This window comes from Chlorocebus sabaeus, chromosome 2 (genome assembly GCF_047675955.1).
Source record: "Chlorocebus sabaeus isolate Y175 chromosome 2, mChlSab1.0.hap1, whole genome shotgun sequence".
In the NCBI taxonomy this organism is placed as follows: domain Eukaryota; kingdom Metazoa; phylum Chordata; class Mammalia; order Primates; family Cercopithecidae; genus Chlorocebus; species Chlorocebus sabaeus.
In genome coordinates this window covers 38,322,959-38,344,081 of record NC_132905.1, presented here as the reverse complement: position 1 = coordinate 38,344,081, position 21,123 = coordinate 38,322,959, and the positions used below count along the sequence as shown (strand labels likewise).

The following is a 21,123-nucleotide window of genomic DNA, read 5'->3' as shown; positions in this document are numbered from 1 at the left end:
TATTGTATACGACTCCATTTTCACATCAGGTCTTAAAAGTCCTAGAAGGGACTTTCAAGGTTTTAAGAACCCTGCCTCTGAAGTAAAATAGCACCCAGCTCTGTGAAAGGGCTACTATGAAGCCACTGATTTAATAATAATAATAAAAAAAAAAAAAAAAAAAAAAAGTACAGCTTCATACAGTGGGGGTAGGGGGGCGGCAAAGAGAACTTCTAATTTTAAAATTTGTAAACATGGAGACATTTTAGGATAGAAATCAAAGTTTGCATGAATTCAATAAAACAGAACTGAACATTTCCAAGGAAATCTGGCTTGCGGTTAGCCAGTGCCCATCCTGAGACTTCCAAGTCTACCTTTGCACTGTCCTCTGCCATTAAAGCCCAGTGGAAGCTCAGAGTCCAGACAACTGCAGGCATAGTGAATTGCCACCAGAAAGAAGGTTCAAAACAATGGGAGCCTCAGCACTCCAGAATGCTAACTAGCCATTGGGTGGAAAATGGAGTGGATGTAAGGAAATATATTAGCACATACGGGTTGGGAGAGGAGGCTAACTATAAGAAAGTAGCATGAGGACATTTTGGGGGTGATGGAAGTGTTCCATATCTTGTGTAATCAGGGTACTATATACTGAAACTGCACCAAGAGGCTATACTATATCCAAACACTAGTCTGATCATCACAAGTGCTGGTAAGGATGAGGGGCATCCAGAACTCATAACCTGCTGCTAGATGCTTCAATCTGCACAACCACTTTAGAAAACAACTTGTCCTTGTCTAGAGAAGTTGAAGCTGCAAATATCGTAAGACCTAACAGTGCCAAACAAGACAATCTTGCACGTCCATGTTCTCCTGAAGCCAAGCACAAAAGCATTCACAGCAGAAACTGGAAACAACCCACACGTCAGGAGAATGGAATACCATGGAATACTTGGAACAGTAATAATGAGTGAACCACAGCTTCAGGCATCAACATGGATAAATCTCATGAACATAATGTTGCAAAAATAAAAGCAAATGGCATGAGTGGGATTCCATTTATATAAAAGTAAAAAATTATATGAAACGAAACCATGTTTTCTTTAGAGAGAGATACATACATATACAAGAGCAGGGAAACAATAAACATAGAATTCAGGATGATGGTTATCTGTAGGGGAGGGGAACACAAGGCGCTACTAAAGATATGGGTATCAGCTGGGTGCGGTGGCTCATGCCTGTAATCCCAGCACTTTGGGAGGGCGAGGTGGGAGAATCATTTGAGCCCAGGAGTTTGAGACCAGCCTGAACAACATAGGGAGACCGTGTCTCTACAAAAAAATTAATTAAATTTAGCCAGGCAAAGTTGCTGGCCTGTAGTCCTAGCTACTTGGGAGGCTGAGGTGGGAGGATCCTTTGAGCTCAGGAGGTCGAGGCTGCAGTGATTGCACTCCAGGGTTGACAGAGCAAGACCCTGTCTCAAAAAAAAGAAAAGAAAAAAAAAAAAAAAAAAAGCCGGACACGGTGGCTCACATCTGTAATCCCAGCACCCGGGGAAGCCGAGACAGGTGGATTACCTGAGGTCAGGAGTTTGAGACCAGCCAGGCCAACATAGTGAAACCCCATCTCTACTAAAAATATAAAACTTAGCCAGGCGTGGTGGCGGGCACCTGTAATCTCAGGTACTCGGGAGGCTGACGCAAGAGAATCACTTGAACCCAGATGGCAGAGGTTGCAGTGAGCCGAGATCACGCCACTGCACTTCAGCCTGGGTGACGAGAGTGAAACTCCATCTCAAAAAAAAGAAAGAAAAACAGATGTTGTTCTATTTCTTACACTGGGTGGGGGGTACATGGTGTTACTTTTATTGCTGTTCTTTATACTACGTGCATATGTAATAATTATTCTCATTATGAATTCAATTTTCATTTTTGTAAATGTGAAAAAATCATATTCATGTCAATTAAACAAAGGTTTACTGAGTACTGGGTATCATGGGCTGTTGGAAATCCAAAACTGAGAGAGACATCATCCCTCATATGGTTACGTTTTTTGTTGTTGTTTGATGAAAGCAAAAGCACTGATGCGGCAAGGGCCTAAGGAGGGGTATAGGTATGGTACCTTGATCTTGGCGCCCAGCAACTCAGCAGCATCCTTCTCCTGCCGCAGATCCTCCATCTTTTTCTCTTTCTCCTTCAACAGCCTCGTCTTCTCCTCTGCAACCAAGCTGTGATCCTCTACAATGGCCCGCTTCTCAATCTCCAGTTTTTCTTGCTGTTCCCGCCAGTAATCATCCTTATCATCCCCTTCCTCCTCACCCTCTTCTCCCTCCTCCTCCTCCTCTTCCCCACCCCCACCACTGCCACCACCTTCCCTCCGCTTCTCTCGCCTCTTCCTCCTGCCAATGGACCGTTTTTCCAGCTGGGCCTTGAGCCGAGCGATCTCTTCCTGGAATTCTCGAAGGAGGGTATCCTTGGGGTCCTCATTGACCCTTGGTTTGTTCTTAATGTTTTTGGCACGGTTGGCATATCGCAGAGTGGTCAGAGTCTCTTTGACGTTATAAGAAGCAGGCCCCACGTTAGCCACCATCACAGTCTTAGCATTGCCACCAAGGGAATCCTGGAGGAGCCTGGTAAGCTTTGAGTCCCGATACGGAATGTGAGTGCTTTTGCCATCCACCAGAGCAGAGATGACATTACCCAAAGCGGAGAGGGAGAGGTTGATCTTGGTAGCTTCTTTTAATCTCTCCCCTTGGGCGCCAGTCTTGGCTTGCCGTTCACTGCCAGCAAGATCTACAAGGTTCAATTTCCCTACACGGATGTGGTTTTCACCATCAAGGCCCACCTCGCTGCACTCAATGGTGATAACGAAAATTGCATGAGAACGCGAGCTGTGCTGGTTCATGTTGGTAGCACCGACAGAACGGTTCTGGTTCCCCACATTCATCACATGCTCTATCTCCTTCACACTCTTGGTGACAAAGGAAGACAGGTCTTTCACATACACTCCTGTGTCAGGCCTCTCTTTGAGCTCAAGCCTTTTGGTCTGATCCTTTGAGAGCAGATCTCGGATCTCCTCTTGGTAGATCTCTAAGTAAGAAGCCCTGACCAGGTACTGTTGATTCTGGGATCGAGAGATGTGGGTGAAGATGTGGTCAAATGAGTTGGGAATGACTCCTCTTTTTTCAGGGTCACCACGGATTCCTTCCATTGTGTAGGTTTTTCCTGTCCCAGTTTGTCCATAGGCAAAAATGGTTCCATTGAAACCTTGCAGGACCGAGTCAACAAGTGGTCGGAACGTCTCATCGTACAGTTCAAACTGCTTGGCATTCCAGTCATAGACGGCATCAAAGGTGAAGGTCTTGGGCATTTCATGGGCTGTCCCTTTGGGGTTCTTCACAGATACCTGTCCCAGTTTAACATCCACATCCACCACTTTGTCATACGAAGCAGCCTTTTCCTTGCCATTCATGGGGCGACAGCGAACCACCACCCTGACTGACTCTGAGCTTTTCAATTTTGACATGATGAACTCTGATCCAGTCAATCTTGAGGGGTGTCAATTCAAAATGTCTCAGGATGCTAAGGTCCCAGAAAAAAAGCAAAAGTAAGTAAACACAGTACTGTTGTCACTGGGGGCTGCCTGACAGAAGCTAACACACCTAAATAGTCTTCATCTCGCTAACCTGACAGCCATATTTGATAACTTTACTACACTGTGTATTTCCTCACAGGATCTTAACCAGCTTCAGTGGTAAAAATGAAAAACTGCAGTCCACTAGTATTGTCGGTGAGCCCATCCTCCTCTCAATCAATATTTGATCTTATGCTATAGGCTGAGGCAGCTGGAAATCTTTTAAGTCTGGGTCTCACTCTGAGAGGCTGAGGCAGGCAAATTCCTTGAGACCAGGAGTTTCAGGCCAGCCTGGGTAACACAGCGAGACCCTGTCTCCAAAAAATTTTTAAATTAGGCTGTACACAGTAGCTCACATCTGTAATCCCAGCATTTTGGGAGGCTGAAGCCAGAGGATCACTTGAGTACAGGTGTTTGAGACCAGCCTGGGCAACATAGTGAGCCCCCATCTCTCCAAAACAAAACGAAACAAAACAAAAAAACAATTAGCTAAGCATGGTGGCCCATGTCTCTAGTCTTAGCTACTTGGGAAGCTGAGATGGGAGGACTGCTTGAGCCGAGGAGGTTGAGGGTACAGCAAGCTGCAATCACACCACTGCACTTCAGTCTGGATGACAGAGTGAGACTCTATCTTAAAAATAAAGTAGGCCGGGCGCGGTGGCTCAAGCCTGTAATCTCAGCACTTTGGGAGGCCGAGATGGGCGGATCACGAGGTCAGGAGATCGAGACCATCCTGGCTAACCCGGTGAAACCCCGTCTCTACTAAAAAATACAAAAAACTAGCCGGGCGAGGTGGCGGGTGCCTGTAGTCCCAGCTACTCGGGAGGCTGAGGCAGGAGAACGGCGTAAACCCGGGAGGCGGAGCTTGCAGTGAGCTGAGATCTGGCCACTGCACTCCAGCCTGGGTGACAGAGCGAGACTCCATCTCAAAATAAATAAATAAATAATAAAGTAAAATAAGTGGCTGAGCGCGGTGGCTCATGCCTGTAATCCCAGAACTTTGGGAGGCTGAGGCAGGTGGGTTATGAGGTCAGGAGATCGAGACCATCCTGGCTAACACGGTGAAACCCCATCTCTACTAAATAAACAAAAAATTAGCCGGGCGTGGTGGCAGGCGCCTGTAGTCCCAGCTACTCGGGAGGCTGAGGTAGGAGAATGGCCTGAACCCAGGAGGCGGAGCTTGTAGTGAGCCAACATTGTGCCACTGCTCTCCAGCCTGGGTGACAAAGCAAGACTCTGTCTCAAAAAAAAAAAGTAAAATAAAAATAATGACCAGCCTCGGTGGCTCACACCTGTAATTCCAGCACTTTGGGAGAATGAGGTGGATGGATCGGATCCCTTGTGGTCAAGAGTTTGAGACCAGCCTGGCCAACATGGCAAAACCCTGTCTCTACGAAAAATACAAAAATTAGCTGGGCGCGGTGGCGCGTGCCTATAACCCCAGCTACTGAGGCGGCTGTGGCATGAGAATCGCTTGAGCCTGGGAGGCGGAAGTTGCAGAGAGCCAAGACTACACCACTGTACTCTGGCCTGGACAACAGAGCAAGACTCTGTTTCAAAATAAATAAAGTGAAATAAAAATACAAAAATAAAAATTAGGCCGGGCGCGGTGGCTCAAGCCTGTAATCCCAGCACTTTGGGAGGCCGAGACGGGCGGATCACGAGGTCAGGAGATCGAGACCATCCTGGCTAATATAGTGAAACCCCGTCTCTACTAAAAAAAAAATACAAAAAACTAGCCGGGTGAGGTGGCGGGTGCCTGTAGTACCAGCTACTCGGGAGGCTGAGGCAGGAGAATGGCATAAACCCAGGAGGCAGAGCTTGCAGTGAGCTGAGATCCGGCCACTGCACTCCAGCCTGGGCGAAAGAGCGAGACTCCGTCTCAAAAAAAAATAAAATTAAATTTAAAAAAATTAAAAAAAATAAAAATTAGCCGGGGTGTTGATGTGTGCCTCAGGAGGCTGAGGCAGGATTGCTTGAGCCCAGAATTCAAGGCTGCAGTGAGCTATGATCGTGTCACTGCACGCCAGCCTACACTACAGAATGAAATCTTTTCTTAAATCAAAAAAAGTCTTATATCCTCTTGAACTACTATAACCTGTTGAAATACTACAACCTTTGGGTAGAGCAATTTGGAACTATCTATCAACATTTAAAATGCATATACTTTTTGACCTAGCAATTGTACTGCTAAGAGTTTATCCTAGAGATACAGATCTTAAACAATGACATATATACAAGGATATTATTGTGGTAGCAATAGATTGTGAGCAACCTCGGTTCCCATCAAGAGGAGACTGATTAAATTAAATATATTCAGTATAGTGGAATCCTATGCAGTTATGAAAAAGAAGGTGGTAATCTAAATGTAATCCTATACCAAGATATGTTAAGTGAAAAACAGTAGGTAATAATGTGTACTGTAGAGTTTACCTAGTGTGAAAAATGGAAGCTATAACACCAAGAATGAATCTTAATGTAAATTATGCACTTTAGGTGATGATGTGTCAATGTAAGTCTGTTACTTATGACAAACGTACCACTCTGGTAGGAGATGTCCATAATGGGGGAGGCTTTGCATGTGTGGAGGCAGATGTATGTGGGAAATCTGTGTACCTTCTGCTTAATTTTGCTGTGAACCTGAAACTGCTCTAAAAATAAACTCTATTTAAAAAACAAGCATTACATAAGAAAAGGGGGAATATATGCATGTTATACGCTTGATATGAATACAATATTGTTAGAAATATACTTCTAAAGGTAGTAACAGTAGCAGACTTAGCAGGGGAACTGTGGGCCTAGGAGACTCAGAAGCTTGAAGAGAGAGGAAAGGTTAGGCGTGGTGGCTCATGCCTGTAATCCCAGCACTTTCGGAGGCTGAGGCAGGTGGATCACAAGGTCAAGAGATCAAGACCATCTGGGCCAACATGGTGAAATCCCGTCTCTACAAAACACACAAAAATTAGCTGGGCATGGTGGCGCATACCTGGAGTCCCAGCTACTCAGGAGGCTGAGGCAGGAGAATTGCTTGAATCTGGAAGGTGGAGGTTGCAGTGAGCCGAGATCGTGCCACTGCACTCCAGCCTGGCGACACAGCAAGACTCCGTTTCAAAAAAAAAAAAAAAAAGGAAAAACTTTTCACAGTATACTCATTTGTAGTGTTTGAATTTTCTAGCTTGTGCTAAAAATACTTTTCAATCCCACAATCATCAATAAAAACTGGCTTGTGTAAAATGTGTGCAAATAAATAAGGATGTGGTATAATGCATTACATAAAAATCACTCATTCAATCAATAATTTTTTTTTTTTTTTTTTTTTTTTTTTTTGAGACGGAATCTTGCTCTGTTGCCAGGCTGGAGTCCAGCGACGTGATCTTGGCTCACTGCAACCTCCGACTCCCTGGTTCAAGCATTCTCCTGCCTCAGCCTCCCGAGCAGCTGGCATTACAGGCACACGCCACCATGCCCAGCTAATCTTTTTTGCATATTTAGTAGAGATGGAGTTTCACCATGTTGGCCAGGATGGTCTCGATCTCCTGACCTCATGATTGGTCTGCCTCGGCCTCCCAAAGTGCTGGGATTACAGGCGTGAGCCACCGTACCCGGCAATAACTTCCTTTTTTTTTGAGATGGAGTCTTGCTCTTACTGACCAGGTTGGAGTGCAATGGTGTGATCTTGGCTCACTGCAACCTCCGCCTCCTGAATACAAGCAATTCTCCTGCCTCAGCCTCCCGAGTAGTTAGGATTACAGGCACCTGCCACCGCGGTCTACTAAAAATACAAAATCAATCAATAAATTTAATAGAATTGGAATGCAAATAAGAAAATGGAGGCCGGGCGCGGTGGCTCAAGCCTGTAATCCCAGCACTTTGGGAGGCCGAGACGGGCGGATCACGAGGTCAGGAGATCGAGACCATCCTGGCTAACACAGTGAAACCCCGTCTCTACTAAAAACACAAAAAACTAGCCGGGCGAGGTGGCGGGCGCCTGTAGTCCCCGCTACTCGGGAGGCTGAGGCAGGAGAATGGCGTAAACCCAGGAGGCGGAGCTTGCAGTGAGCTGAGATCCGGCCACTGCACTCCAGCCCGGGTGACAGAGCAAGACTCCTTCTCAAAAAAAAAAAAAAAAAAAAAAAAAAAGAAAAAAAGAAAATGGAGCCAGGTATGGTGGCTCACACCTGTAATCCCAGCACTTTGGGAAGCCAAGGAGGATGGATCACCTGAGCAGGAGTTCGAGACTAGCCTGGCCAACATGGTGAAACCCCATTTGCACTAAAAAAAAAAAATACAAAAATTTAGCCGGACATGGTGGCACATGCCTGTAATCCCAGCTACACGGGAGGCTGAGGCATTAGAACTGTTTGAACCTGGGAGGCGGAGGCTGCAGTGAGCCTAGATTATGCCACTGCACTCCAGCCTAGGCGACAGAGCAAGACTCCGTCTCCAAAAAAAAGGGGGGGGGGGCGGGGGGAGGTGTTAACATTTTATAAAGTAAAAACAAAAACAGAGAGAGTTTCATTTGGTGCTGGAAAACTCAGGGAGCAGAAGAAAGGATTAAATGGGTCCCTCGGGTGGGGGTAGGTAGTAAGCAGGTCAGAGTACTTTACCGGTATATACGAAGACCCCAAACTCCTATAAATCTCAGTGCAGGAATTTTTAATTTTTCTTTTTAAAGGATAGTCTCATCTTGTCACCCAGCTGAAGTGCAGTGGTGTGATGGCAGCTCACTGCAGCCTTGACCCCCACAGGCTCAAGTGATCTCCTCCCACCTCGGCCTCCCACGTAGCTGGGACTATAGGTGCACACCACCACACCTGACTAAGTGCAGGGATTTTTAAAAACATGTAATTCATGCTTTGTTTTGTTTTTTTAAACAGAGTCTCCCCTCTGTCCCCCAGGCTAGAGTGCAGTGATGCTATCTCGGCTCACTGCAACCTCCACCTCATGGGTTCACACAATTCCCCAGGCTCAGCCTCCTGAGTAGCTAGGACTACAGGAACCCACCACCATACTAATTTTTGTAGTTTCTTTTTTAGTAGAGACAGGGTTTCCCCATGTTGGCCAGGTTAGTCTCTGACTCCTGACCTCCGGTGATCCACCCACCTCAGCCTTCCAAAGTGCTGGGATTACAGGCCATGCCTGGCTGTTTTGTTTTTTATCAAAAGGCCCTTCAGTGACAGGTCTCTCTCTCTCTCTGTGACCTGTTCTCTAGTCATCCTGTTCTGCTGCCCACAGACAAGGGTTATTAGATTTTTAATCACTGATACATAATAAGCAAATATGTATTAATACACACTTATCCCCTCCCTTTTTACACAAACATATTATATACGATAATAAACCGTGTCCTTGGAGTTCATTCCCTGGGTAAATACAGAGCTGCTTTATTCTTTGCAACAGCAGCATAATACTCTACTGTATGCATACACCATAATTTATGTCACTGCTGCAGATGCACTTCAGCTGTTTCTGATATTCTGCTGTGAAAAACCTAGGACACACAATCATTCATGTGTGGGAAAGTATATCTGTAAGCATCAATTCCTAGAAGTGGAATTGCTGAATCAAAGGATATATGCAATTGCAATTTTTAAAAAATACGCAGAACAATGACAGCATTCCTTTTAGTTGTGAGAATGACCTATTTCTGGTCATTCTCCCATGGTGGGAGAAGGTGAAGCAGTGATGGGCCATTTGGGCATAAATGCTGTAGCTTAATAAATAGACAGCATCAACATATTCCCCCACTGATCTTCATAGACTGTTCTGCCGCTAAGCAAGTGGAAACACAAAAAGTTGCTTTTCATATTTCTTCTAGTTGTTACATGTAATAAAACATTGTTGTCTAGAATGAAGAAACAGAAGACCTCTTAACCTCTCTGAACCCATTTTCTGTAAAATCTGAAAAAATAGGTGCAATTCTTTTTTATGGATGATTATGAGACTAAGAGGTGCTTATAAGGGTGGAAGTACTTTGTAAACCAATATAAAGCTAGATTAAAATAACAATACAGATTCATCCAAAACCCTTGTCAGGGGGTCACTCCAGAGATTAAGAATGAGGCCTAATTTTATTCATTAAACATCACTAGAATAACATTTCTTTTTCTATTTTTCTTTTTTTTTTTGAGACTGAGTTTTGCTCTTGTGACCCAGGCTGGAGTGCAAGGGTGCAATCTTGGCTTACTGCAACCTCTGCCTCCCAGGTTCAAGCAATTCTCCCACCTCAGTCTCACGAGTAGCTGGGATTACAAGCGCCCGCCACCATGCATGGCTAATTTTTGTATTTTTAGTAGGGATGTGGTTTTACCATGTTGGCCAGTCTGGTCTCAAACTCCTGACCTCAGGTGATCCCCCCGCCCTGGCCTCCCAAAGTGCTGGGATTACAGATGTAAGCCACTGCACTCAGCCTAAAATAACTTTTTTTTTTTTTTTTTAACAGAGTCTCACTCTGTCACCCAGGTTGCAGTCAGTGGTGTGATCTCAGCCCACTGCAACCTCTGCCTCCCGTGTTCAAGCAATTCTCCTGCCTCAGCCTCCCAAGTAGCTGGGATCACAAGCACCCGCCACCACATCCAGCTAATTTTTGCATTTTTAGTAGAGATGGGGTTTCACCATGATGGCCAGGCTAGTCTCGAACTCCTGGCCTCAGGCGATCCACCCCACTCAGCCTCCCAAAGTGCTGGGATTACAGGCGTGAGCTACAGTGCTCACTTTAAAATAACATTTCTGGCCGGGCGCGGTGGCTCAAGCCTGTAATCCCAGCACTTTGGGAGGCTGAGACGGGCGGATCACGAGGTCAGAAGATCGAGACCATCCTGGCTAACACGGTGAAACCCCGTCTCTACTAAAACTACAAAAAAACTAGCCGGGCGAGGTGGCGGGCGCCTGTAGTCCCAGCTACTTGGGAGGCTGAGGCAGGAGAATGGCGGGAACCCGGGAGGCGGAGCTTGCAGTGAGCTGAGATCCGGCCACTGCACTCCAGCCTGGGCGACAGAGCGAGATTCCGTCTCAAAAAAATAAAAAAATAAAAAATAACATTTCTATTGTTCAATTTGTAACAATCATCCTAAAACAAATTCAGATTAAATTGAGATCTAAATACCTAATTGATGTTCAATAAGAACTAAATCTCAAGCCATGTAAAGAAAACTATGCAAAAGGAAACCCTTCAGGAATGTATTAGTTATCTTCTAGATCAGGGGTGTCCAATCTTTTGGCTTCCCTGGGCCACACTGGAAGAAGAATTGTCTTGAGCCACACATAAAATACACTAACATTACAATAGTTAACGAGTTAAATAAAAAATTGCAAAAACATCTCATAATGTTTAAACAAAGTTTATGAATTTGTGTTGGGCCACATTCAAAGCCACCCTGGGCCACGGTTGGACAAGCTTCTTCTAGATGCTATTAGAATTTTGCCAGATGGGAAGAAAGAGACAGATGTTAGAATGTCCAGTTTCCTGCATCTTTTCATTTCAGGGGAATGGTTCCTGAGCTACAGCCTGTCTCTCCCTCCATTTCAACAGAGGCCTGCCAAAGCTGATCTAGGTGCAAAGGGAAAATCCCAGCCCCTGATAATCCTCTGGGAAGACCTCTGTTGCAGTGCATGAGCCTGCCAGACAAGATCCTAGACCTGAAAGAGTAAGAGAAACTGAATGGCAGGGCAGGACAAGGAGACAGGTCAGTGCAGAGGACTGATTCTTCTTCATTACCGGACTTCTGAGAAGGCGGAGCTGTCCAACTTTTACCTGTCAAAACAATGGGGTTTCAAGCCTGTGAAAGAAAAGAAGAAAGAAAGCCTGCAGCAAGCTGACCTTGAGGTTCAGCTGCTTTGTAATAGCTCCGTGTATTTTTTGAGCTCTCCAGAATGATATAAACAAAAGCATGATAATGACCTACATTAATCTTAAAAATCTTCAAAAAGGAAGGAATTCCCAAAGCATGAGTTCCCTTATTTAAATCTCCTCAACTCTGAACACAGAACACCATTTCTTTTCTGAACTCACCCAGCTAGACTGAACTAGTCATGTATTATTGACACACTCTTTCAGGAAAATGGACTAAGTTAATTTCCTGTCACCAAGGCTTAAAATCTTATTCTGGGTCTTCCTCAAAGGAGAGAGTTTTCTTGGAAGGATGCCCTGATACTCTTTCTTTATTACCTTTGTTATTCTTCCAGTGGGTCTAATTACAGAGTGATAAATCTTTAAAGGAACTCACAGAATTGCCAGGAAAGAAGGAAGCACAGAGCAGCAGCTCATCGCCTTCATCCTGAAGACCTTTTCTGCTAGAACTTGTCATTCAATGTTAACACCCACTGTTTGAATGGTTATTGAACATGAAATATTGAGTCATTCCCCAACCTCATCTCTTTTATCTGCTGAGGAAATCAAATGCACATTTGTCACAGCAGCCACACTCTTCCAGGCTGTTTTCCAACTCTTTTGTTTTTAGATTCATGCATCCTCACCCTGCTAGCAGTCACAGAGTCTCACCTCAAAGTCCAGAACTAGGTATGAATTGGATTCTCAGTAACTACTGGCTTCCTATGGAAAGCCTAAGAGAGAGGTCACAAACTGGTTACATTCTATCTGAAACATTTTATTTGGCCCACCTGGTATTTAAAACAACATGGGCGGGGCGTGGTGGCTCACATCTGTAATCTCAGCACTTTCGGAGGCTGAGGCAGGTGGACCACCTGAGGTCAGGAGTTCGAGACCAGCCTGTCCAACATGGTAAAATCCTGTCTCTAATAAAAATACAAAAATTAGATAAGCACGGTGGCGGGTGTCTGTAATCCCAGCTACTCGGGAGGCTGAGGCAGGAAAATCGCTTGAACCCAGAGGCGCGGGTTGTAGTGAGCTGAGACTGCACCATTGTACTCCAGCCTAGGTGACAAGAGCAAAACCACATCTCAAAAATAAATAAATAAATAAATAAAACATGGGCTGGGCGCAGTGGCTCACACCTGTAATCTCAGCACTTTGTGAGGCCGAGGCGGGCGTATCACCCGAGGTCAGGAGTCTGAGACCCCGTCTCTACTAAAAATACCAAAATTAGCTGGGTGTGGTGGCATGTGCCTATAGTCCCAGCTACTTGGGAGGCTGAGGCAGGAGAATTGCTTGAACCCAGGAGGTGGAGGCTGCAGTGAGCCGAGATCACACTACTGCACTCCAGCCTGGGTGACAGTGAGACTCTGTCTAAAAAAAAAAAAAAAAAAAAAGAACATGAAGTCTCGGCAATATAGGGAGACCTCCATCTCCACCAAAAATTTAAAAACTAGCTGGGCATGGTGCCGCTTGACTGTGGTCGTAGCTATTTGAGAGGGTGAGGTAACAGGATCACTTAAGCCCAAGTCAAGGCTACAGTGAGCCATGACTGCACCACTGCACTCCAGCCTGGTGCTAGGTCTTGCCCTGTTTCCAAAAGTAAAAATGAACAACAACAACAACAAAATCCTGAGCAATTCCACTTCTCTACATATGTACATCCTAGTAAAAAGTTTTGTATATGTGCACAAGAAAACATAGACAAGATTGCTTCCTGCAGCATGGTTATCACAGTAGAAAAACTAGAAACAGGCTGGGTGTGGTGGCTTACACCTGTAATCCCAGCACTTTGCGAGGCCGAGGTGGGAGGATTCCTTGCGGCCAGGAGTTCAAGACCAGCCTGGGGAACATAGTGAGACTATCTCTAAAAAAAAATTTAAAAATTGGCTGGGTGCGGTGGCTCACACCTATAATCCCAGCACTTTGGGAGGCCGAAGCGGGCGGATCACATAGTCAGGAGATGGAGACCATCCTGGCTAACACAGTGAAATCCCGTCTCTACCAAAAAAGTACAAAAAAAATTAGCCAGGCATGGTGGTGGGCGTCTGTAGTCCCAGCTACTCAGGAGGCTGAGGCAGGAGAATGGCGTGAACCCGGGAGGTGGAGCTTGCAGTGAGCCGAGATTGCGCCACTGCACTCCAGCCTGGGCGACAGAACGAGACTGTCTCAAAAAAATTTTTTTTAATTTAAAAAATATAGCTGGGTGTGGTAGAACAAACCTGTAGTCCCAACTTCTTGGGAGGCTGAGGCAGGAGGATACCTTGAGTCCAGGAGTTGGAGGTTGTAGTGAGCTATAATAGCACTACTGCACTCCAGCCTGGGTAACAGAGGGAGACACTATCTGTAAACAAAACAAAACAGATCAAGTGTGGGGGCTCTCACCTATAACCCCAGTACTTTGGGAGGCCAAGGCAGGAGGATCGCCTTAGCCCTGGAGTTGGAGACCAGCCTGGGAACAGAAGGAGACCCCATCTTTAAAAATTAGCCAGGCATGATGACACATGCCTATAGTCCCAGCTACTTGGGAGGCTGAGGCAGGAGGACTGCTTAAGCCCACGAGGTTAAGACTGCAGTGAGTCAGGATCACACCACTACATTCCAGCCTGAGTCACAGAGGAAGACCCTGTCCCAAAAAGCAAGCAAAAAAATCTAGAAACAACCTAGACATCCATTTATAGGGGAACTGAATAATAAAATATGGTATATTCATATCATAAACAATATGGTTGGTGTGGTGGCTCACGCTTGTAATCCCAGCACTTTGGGAGGCTGTGGCGGGAGGATCATCTGAGGTCAGGAGTTTGAAACCACCCTGGCCAACATGGCGAAACCCCATCTCTACTAAAAAATACAAAAATTAGCTGGGCGTGGTGGGATGCGCCTGTAATCCCAGCTACTCAGGAAGCTGAGGCACGAAAATCACTTGAACCCAGGAGTTGGAGGTTGCAAGTGAGCTGAGATCATGCCACTGCGCTCCAGCCTGGGTGACAGAGCGAGACTCTGTCTCAAAAAAAAAAAAATAATAACAATATATATGTGTGTGTTATATATATACCATTCAGTAGTTTTAAGATATAAGGAATAAATTAGAGCAGAAGTCAGCAAATTACAGCCCATGATATGAATCTGACCCAGATCTTGGTTTTGTAAACAAAGTTATATTAGAACAGCAGTGTCCCTTAGTTTACGTATTATCTACTGCTGCATTAACTACAGAGGTGAACAGAGTTGAGTAGTTGCAAGAGAGGCAATATGGACTATAATACTAAAATATTTACTACCTGCCCTTTTACAGAAAGTGTTTGTCAACCTCTGAATTAGGGTTACATATTTAATATGGATAAATAAATAGGCTTGAGTGAGAAACAAAGCTGCAGAGTGACAGTTATGATTAGGAACTTACAAAACAATATGGTGCTCATGGATTTGCATTTATGTATGTATAAGTATTAAAAAGTGGGATAGGATGGGTGCAGTGGCTCACACCTCTGTAACTGCAGCACTTTGGTAGGCTGAGGTAGTAGGATCACTTGAGTTCAGAAGTTTGAGATCACCCAGGGCAACAGAGCAAGACCCTATTTCTACCAAAAATGAAAATTAGCCCAGTATGGTGGCCTACTACCTATAGCTACTCCAGAAAACCGGAAGGATCACTTGAGCCCAGGAGGTGGAGGTTACAGTGAGTCATGATTGTACCACTGCACTCCAGAGCAAGCCCGTGTCTCCTAAGAAAGGGGAGGGGAGGAGAGGGGAGGGGAGGGGAGGGGAGGGGAGGGGAGAAGAGATAGAAGGTTATAAAATAATTTATGATAGTGGCTGCCCAAACTGGGCAATGGGAAGTATGGATAATGGGAGTAGAGATAGGAAGGATATTTCAACTTTATCTGTAATATTTTATCTTTTCTCTTAAAAAAACAAAAACAGAGGAAGCTTTCAAGCTTATAAGAGAAAATGTTAACATTTCTCTTACTTTGTTGATTCTATTTCTTACATTATTCTCTGAATTTCTGTTTTGTTTGTTTTTTGAGATAGAGTCTCACTCTGTCACCCAGGCTGGAGTGCAGTGGCACAATCACAGCTCATTGCAACCTCTGCCTCCCGGGCAATTTTCTGCCTCAGCCTCCTGAGTAGCTGGGATTACAGGCTCACGCCACCATGCATAACTAACTGCTGTATTTGTTATAGAGCTGGGTTTTTGCCATGTTAGCCAGGCTGGTCTCGAACTCCCAGCCTCAAGTGACCCACCCACCCTGGACTTCCAAAGTGCTGGGATTACTGGTGTGACATTGCACCAGGCCTGAATTCTTTTTTTTTTTAATTCAAAAAAACAACAATTTTTTTTTTTTAATTCAAAAAAACAACAATTTTTTTTTTTTTTTGGGATGGAGTTTCACTTTTGCTGCCCCAGGCTGGAATGCAATGACATGATCTTGGCTCACCACAACCTCTGCCTCCCAGGTTCAAGTGAGTCTCCTGCCTTAGCCTCCCAAGTAGCTGGGATTGCAGGGATGCGCCACCTTGCCCAGCTAATACTGTATTTTTTTAAGTAGAGATGGGATTTCTCCATGTTAGTCAGGCTGGTCTCAAACTCCTGACCTCAGGTGATCTGCCCGCCTCAGCCTTCCAAAGTGCCGGGATTACAGGCGTGAGCCACTGCACCCAGCCTAACAATTTCATATTTAAAAAAAAAAAAAAAAATTCCACTTCTCTGGAAACATGGGGATATCTGACAGCCCTTGACCTGAATCCCAAGTGGCAGCAATAGGAATCCTCCCCAACCCTACTCTCTCCTGTTTCACATCTAGCATGCTTTGCTCACTTATACTTCCTGGCTGGCTCTTGTAGACATCTCTATGACCAAATTCACGTATGTATGATTTGACTAAGAAAGGCTTGACACACTAGCCTATCTTTTTAAATGCCATTTGCTGAAGCTCTGTAATAACATAGAAAGTGCTTATCATAAAAGAAAAAGCAGTTTACAAAATTGAATTACTGCATGCAGTCACAATTATATAAAAATAAAGACACGTAAAAACATCAATAGTGGTCAACCCTGGGTAATAGTACAGGTGATTTCCCCTGCTCTTTCAACATTTCTGTATTTTCCAGATTCTCTTTAATGAGCATATGGTATCTCCAAATGGGAAAAAATAGAGGTTTGGCAATTCCCCAGGAACAACCCTGCAAAGAGGTGCAACCTGTGGGCACACAGAGTGCATACTAATGCACCTCAAATCAATGCATTCCAAAGCAATGTCCTGTAAGATCAGATCAGGCAACCACTTGCCAACTGCCTGGCCCAGGGTTCAAATACTCAGAGTGTCTGAAATGCAGCCCAAGACAAAGATCACATGAGCAATCAGAAAAGCACTGCAACACTCAAGCAAGTTTAAGATAAAAGCGACTCCCTGCTAAGTAACCTAAACCAATTCCCTGGACAGGCGTCTCTCCAGGGAAGCAGCTGTTTTTACTCTGTATCCACTTCATCACCATCAACACTACTCCCTTTTACAATTATTTCTAATTGTTTTTGAAGTATCAGGACCCCATGTTTGCAATCCCTGAATCACATCAGGAAAGCAAGTCCAATTCTAGGTCTCTGGTTCCTATGATGGCCAGTTTCACAACAGGAGTTACACACTTTTTAAAACAAGATTATCCATCTTGGGTTGAAAAATAACACCACTGTCCTGCAGAACTTTTAAAAAGATATTTTATACATATTGAGGAAATGGCTCTACATTTGCTTATATGTGCATAAAAAATATCTGAAAGAATTCACAAGAACCATATAACAATTGTCAGATAACAACAGTGGCTTTCCCTAAAAGAGCCAGGTGGATGAGGGCCAAAAGTAGAAGGGAAACTTTTCATTATATACCCTTTTTTCTGTTGTTGTTCTTCAGACCGAGTTTCACTCTGTCACCCAGACTGGAGTGCTGTGGTGCAATCTTGGCTCACTGCAACCTCTGCCTCCTGTTCAAATGATTCCTGTGCCTCAGCCTCCCGAGTAGCTGGGATGGCAGGCACCCACCACCACACCCAGCTAATTTTTGTATTTTTAGTACAGATGGGGTTTCGCCATGGCAAGGCTGGTCTCGAACTCCCGGCCTCAGGTGATCCGTCCACCTTAGCCTCCCAAAGTGTGTATACCCTTTAATACCTCTTGAGTTTTGAATCATGTAAATATATTACTTAGTCAAAAAAAAAAATAAAATAAAGGGAAAGAGAGAGAGGGAAAGGCTTTTGTGAAATTAAATATACAGGGGTTACTCATTTTTCCCATTTTATCTATCCATTTGTGCTGACCACCACGAATATAAGATAATAAAAATGGGCCAGGTATGGTGGCTCACACATATAATCTCAACACTTTGGGAGGCCGAGGCAGGTGGATCACAAGGTCAAGAGATCTAGACCATCCTGGCCAACATGGTGAAACCCCATCTCTACTAAAAGTACAAAAATTAGCCAGGTGTGGTGGCAGGCAGCTGTAGTCTCAGCTACTCAAGAGGCTGAGGGAAAAGAATCGCTTGAACCCGGGAGGCGGAGGTTGCAGTGAGCTGGTATCATGCCACTGCACTCCAGCCCAAGCGACAGTGCGAGATTCCATCTCAATTAAAAAAAAAAAAAAAAAAAGATAATAAAAATGTTTTAATTGATAAATGAGGGGACCTACTAAGGGATCTAAATTTGGGACCTGCTTATCCCAAATTTAGGATGAAGCTTTGTTAAAACAGTTTCTATTAGGTCCATAGCACTGGAATTTTTAACTTTCTTTTTTTTTTTTTTTTTTTTTTTTGAGGCGGAGTCTTCACTCTGTCGCCCAGGCTGGAGTGCAGTGGCACCATCTCGGCTCACTGCAAGCTCCGCTCCCGGGTTCCTGCCATTCTCCTGCCTCAGCCTCCCGAGTAGCTGGGACTACAGGCGCCCGCCACCGTGCCCGGCTAATTTTTTTGTATTTTAGTAGAGACGGGGTTTCACCGTGTTAGCCAGGATGGTCTCGATCTCCTGACCTCGTGATCCGCCCACCTCGGCCTCCCAAAGTGCAGGGATTACAGGCGTGAGCCACCGGCGCCCGGCTTAACTTTCTTATGTAAATGTAGCAAGTCACGTAGTGTCAGCTCTAAAAAGCATTTAGAGCAAAGATGTCAAATAAGAAACCAATAAAATATATTATGTTGTTATTACAGGCATTATTTATAAACATAAGGTCGGCTGGGCGCAGTGGCTCACGCCTGTAATCCCAGCACTTCGGGAGGCGAGGTGGGTGGATCACAAGGTCAGGAGATCCAGACCATCCTGGTTAACACAGTGAAACCCCATCTCTACTAAAAATACAAAAAGAATTAGCTGGGCACAGTGGCGGATGCCTGTAGTCCCAGCTACTCAGGAGGCTGAGGCAGGAGAATGGCGTGAACCCGGGAGGCAGAGCTGGCAGTGAGCGGAGACTGTGCCACTGCACTACAGCCTGGGCGACAGAGTGAAACTCTGTCTCAAAAAAAAAAAAAAAAAAAGCCGGGGTCACCTTTTTTGTCAGCCAAACAGTTGTGTGAACTGTCTAAAAAGTTTCAAAATGTCCCTTACAGAAAGAACATGTAAGAGCCACAGCATCTCAAATTGGCACAACATACTCGAGGGCAGTCAGGCAATCAACACCAAAACTCTAAATGTGAATACTCCCTTGAAACAGCAATTCCATTTCTTGGAATTATTTTAAAGACATAATTGAGTAAGTAAATACAACTAAATACATGTGCAACGATGTAATACACATTTGTGTTTGTCACAACACCATCTCTAAGCACTTAAATGCTCATCAATAAAGGAGTGGTTAGATGATGGCACATCTCTACAATGGGAAACTATGAAGTCATTAAAAACGGCAACAAACCTCTAGGTATTTAGATATGGGCAATATTCAAGACACATTGTTGAGTGAAGAAAAAGGCTACTAAACAGAATTACTATGATATAGTTAATGTTTATGTGTACATGCACATGTGCAGAGGCAGATTTGGGGAACATAGCATAAAGACATTGTTAAAAACATCAGCTACGGTGTTCAACAGGTCTGGCTTTGAATTTCTGCTCTGCCATTTACTAGCTATAAAATCTCAAGAAACTTACTAAGTCATAGTTTCTTCTTCCACAAAGTATGGTTAATAACAACACCTCCCTTAAAGAACTGTTCTAAAGGATTAAATAAACTAATGAATGTCAAACGCTTAGCTTTTAACATTGAAAAGTACTAATAAATAGGAAATGCAGGCAATATTGACCTCTAGGGTGGTGAGCCTGCAGGTTATTGTTTTGCTTTCTTTGTATTTTTTGATGGGTGCACGTATTTTGATTTTTATAATTAAAGTTGGGGGAGCAAAATGCAATGTTTTCTTTGGAGAAAAGTCCAGAACTTTGATTTCAGCTTAAATGTCTGAAGAAGACACTAGACTAGTTCTCTGGAAAGAAACCTAAAAAGGTCACAGTCAAGTAACAAGAACAATAAATGCCTGCTCTGAATTCAAACGGGCGCCATGTACCCTCTGTCATTTGATGACACAAATAGGCAAACAAAGCATTTATTTAGGTAGGGAAAGAGGAAAAGAAACTCTTTTTGGCATTCAATTGTAAAACATTCATAAAATACATTCAAAAAAATATATTCAAGTCTATTGGACAACACCTACCATTCAGAATCAATGCGGTTCTTGGGTTTTATTGAATTCAATAGTCACAACTCACAGTATACCAAGAGCTTAATGTGTAGTCCTCTTTTAATCCTCAAAATCACCTTAGGAGGAAGGCAGGCATTAGCCTCATTTAAAGAATAAGGATCAGAGACTCAGGGAAATTAATTTGCCCAAGGTTACACAATAATTAAGTGGAAGAGTCAGGATTCAAAACCAGATTTGTCTTATTTTAAAAACCATATATAAACCCATATATTTTTTAAACATCTGATATATATATGCATATATACATGTGTATGTCTATGCACAGATTAAAGCAATTCAAGCTGTACAGAGTATACAGTGAACATGTAAACCTTCCTAACATTTCTGCATTGCTCCTTCATCTTTTTTTTTAAACCTTTTTAACTCAAGTAGCAGTATACTATACACCATTGTACTTCTTCCTATATAAATCTTGGAGAACTCCCTTCAAATCATTTTGTATTGTTTTCTTTGCTTGTCTTTTTGAGATAGACTGTTGCTCTGCACTCCAGGCTGGAGTGCAATGGCATGATGTCGGCTCACCCCAGCCTTAACCTCCCAGGCTTAGGTAATCTTCCCATCTCAACCTCCTCAGTAGCTGGAACTACAGGTACATGCCACCAAACCTGGCTAATTTTGTTTTTATTTTTTTGTAGAGACAAAAGTCTTACTACATTGCCCAGGCTAGTCCCCAGGCTGGTCTTAAACTCCTGGCTCAAGTGATCCTTCCATCTCTTAGCCTCCCAAAGTATGGGATTACAAGCATCAGAGACCATGCCACGCCCAGCTGCTTCTTTTTCCTTTCTTTTCTGTCTTACATCCTTCCTTTCATTCATTCATTCATTCATTTTGAGACAGAGTCTCTGTTGCCCAGGTAGCAGTACAGTGGCACAATTACAGCTCACTGCAACCTCGACCTCCTGGGCTCAAGCAATCTTCCCACCTCAGACTCCCAAGTAGCTG

General features: G+C 44.2%; 1 protein-coding gene across 2 annotated transcripts in view; it reads right to left on the bottom strand.

Annotated features, from left to right (window-relative positions):
* The window catches only part of KIF3B (kinesin family member 3B), a 55,307-nt gene that overhangs the window by 18,627 nt on the left and 15,557 nt on the right, over positions 1–21,123 (bottom strand). For both annotated transcript variants that reach the window (XM_037982897.2, XM_008020469.3), the window contains one exon: positions 2,098–3,557. In XM_037982897.2, coding sequence (XP_037838825.1) covers positions 2,098–3,501 — 1,404 coding nt within the window. In that variant the 5' untranslated portion in view covers positions 3,502–3,557. The remainder of the gene's footprint in view (positions 1–2,097; positions 3,558–21,123) is intronic.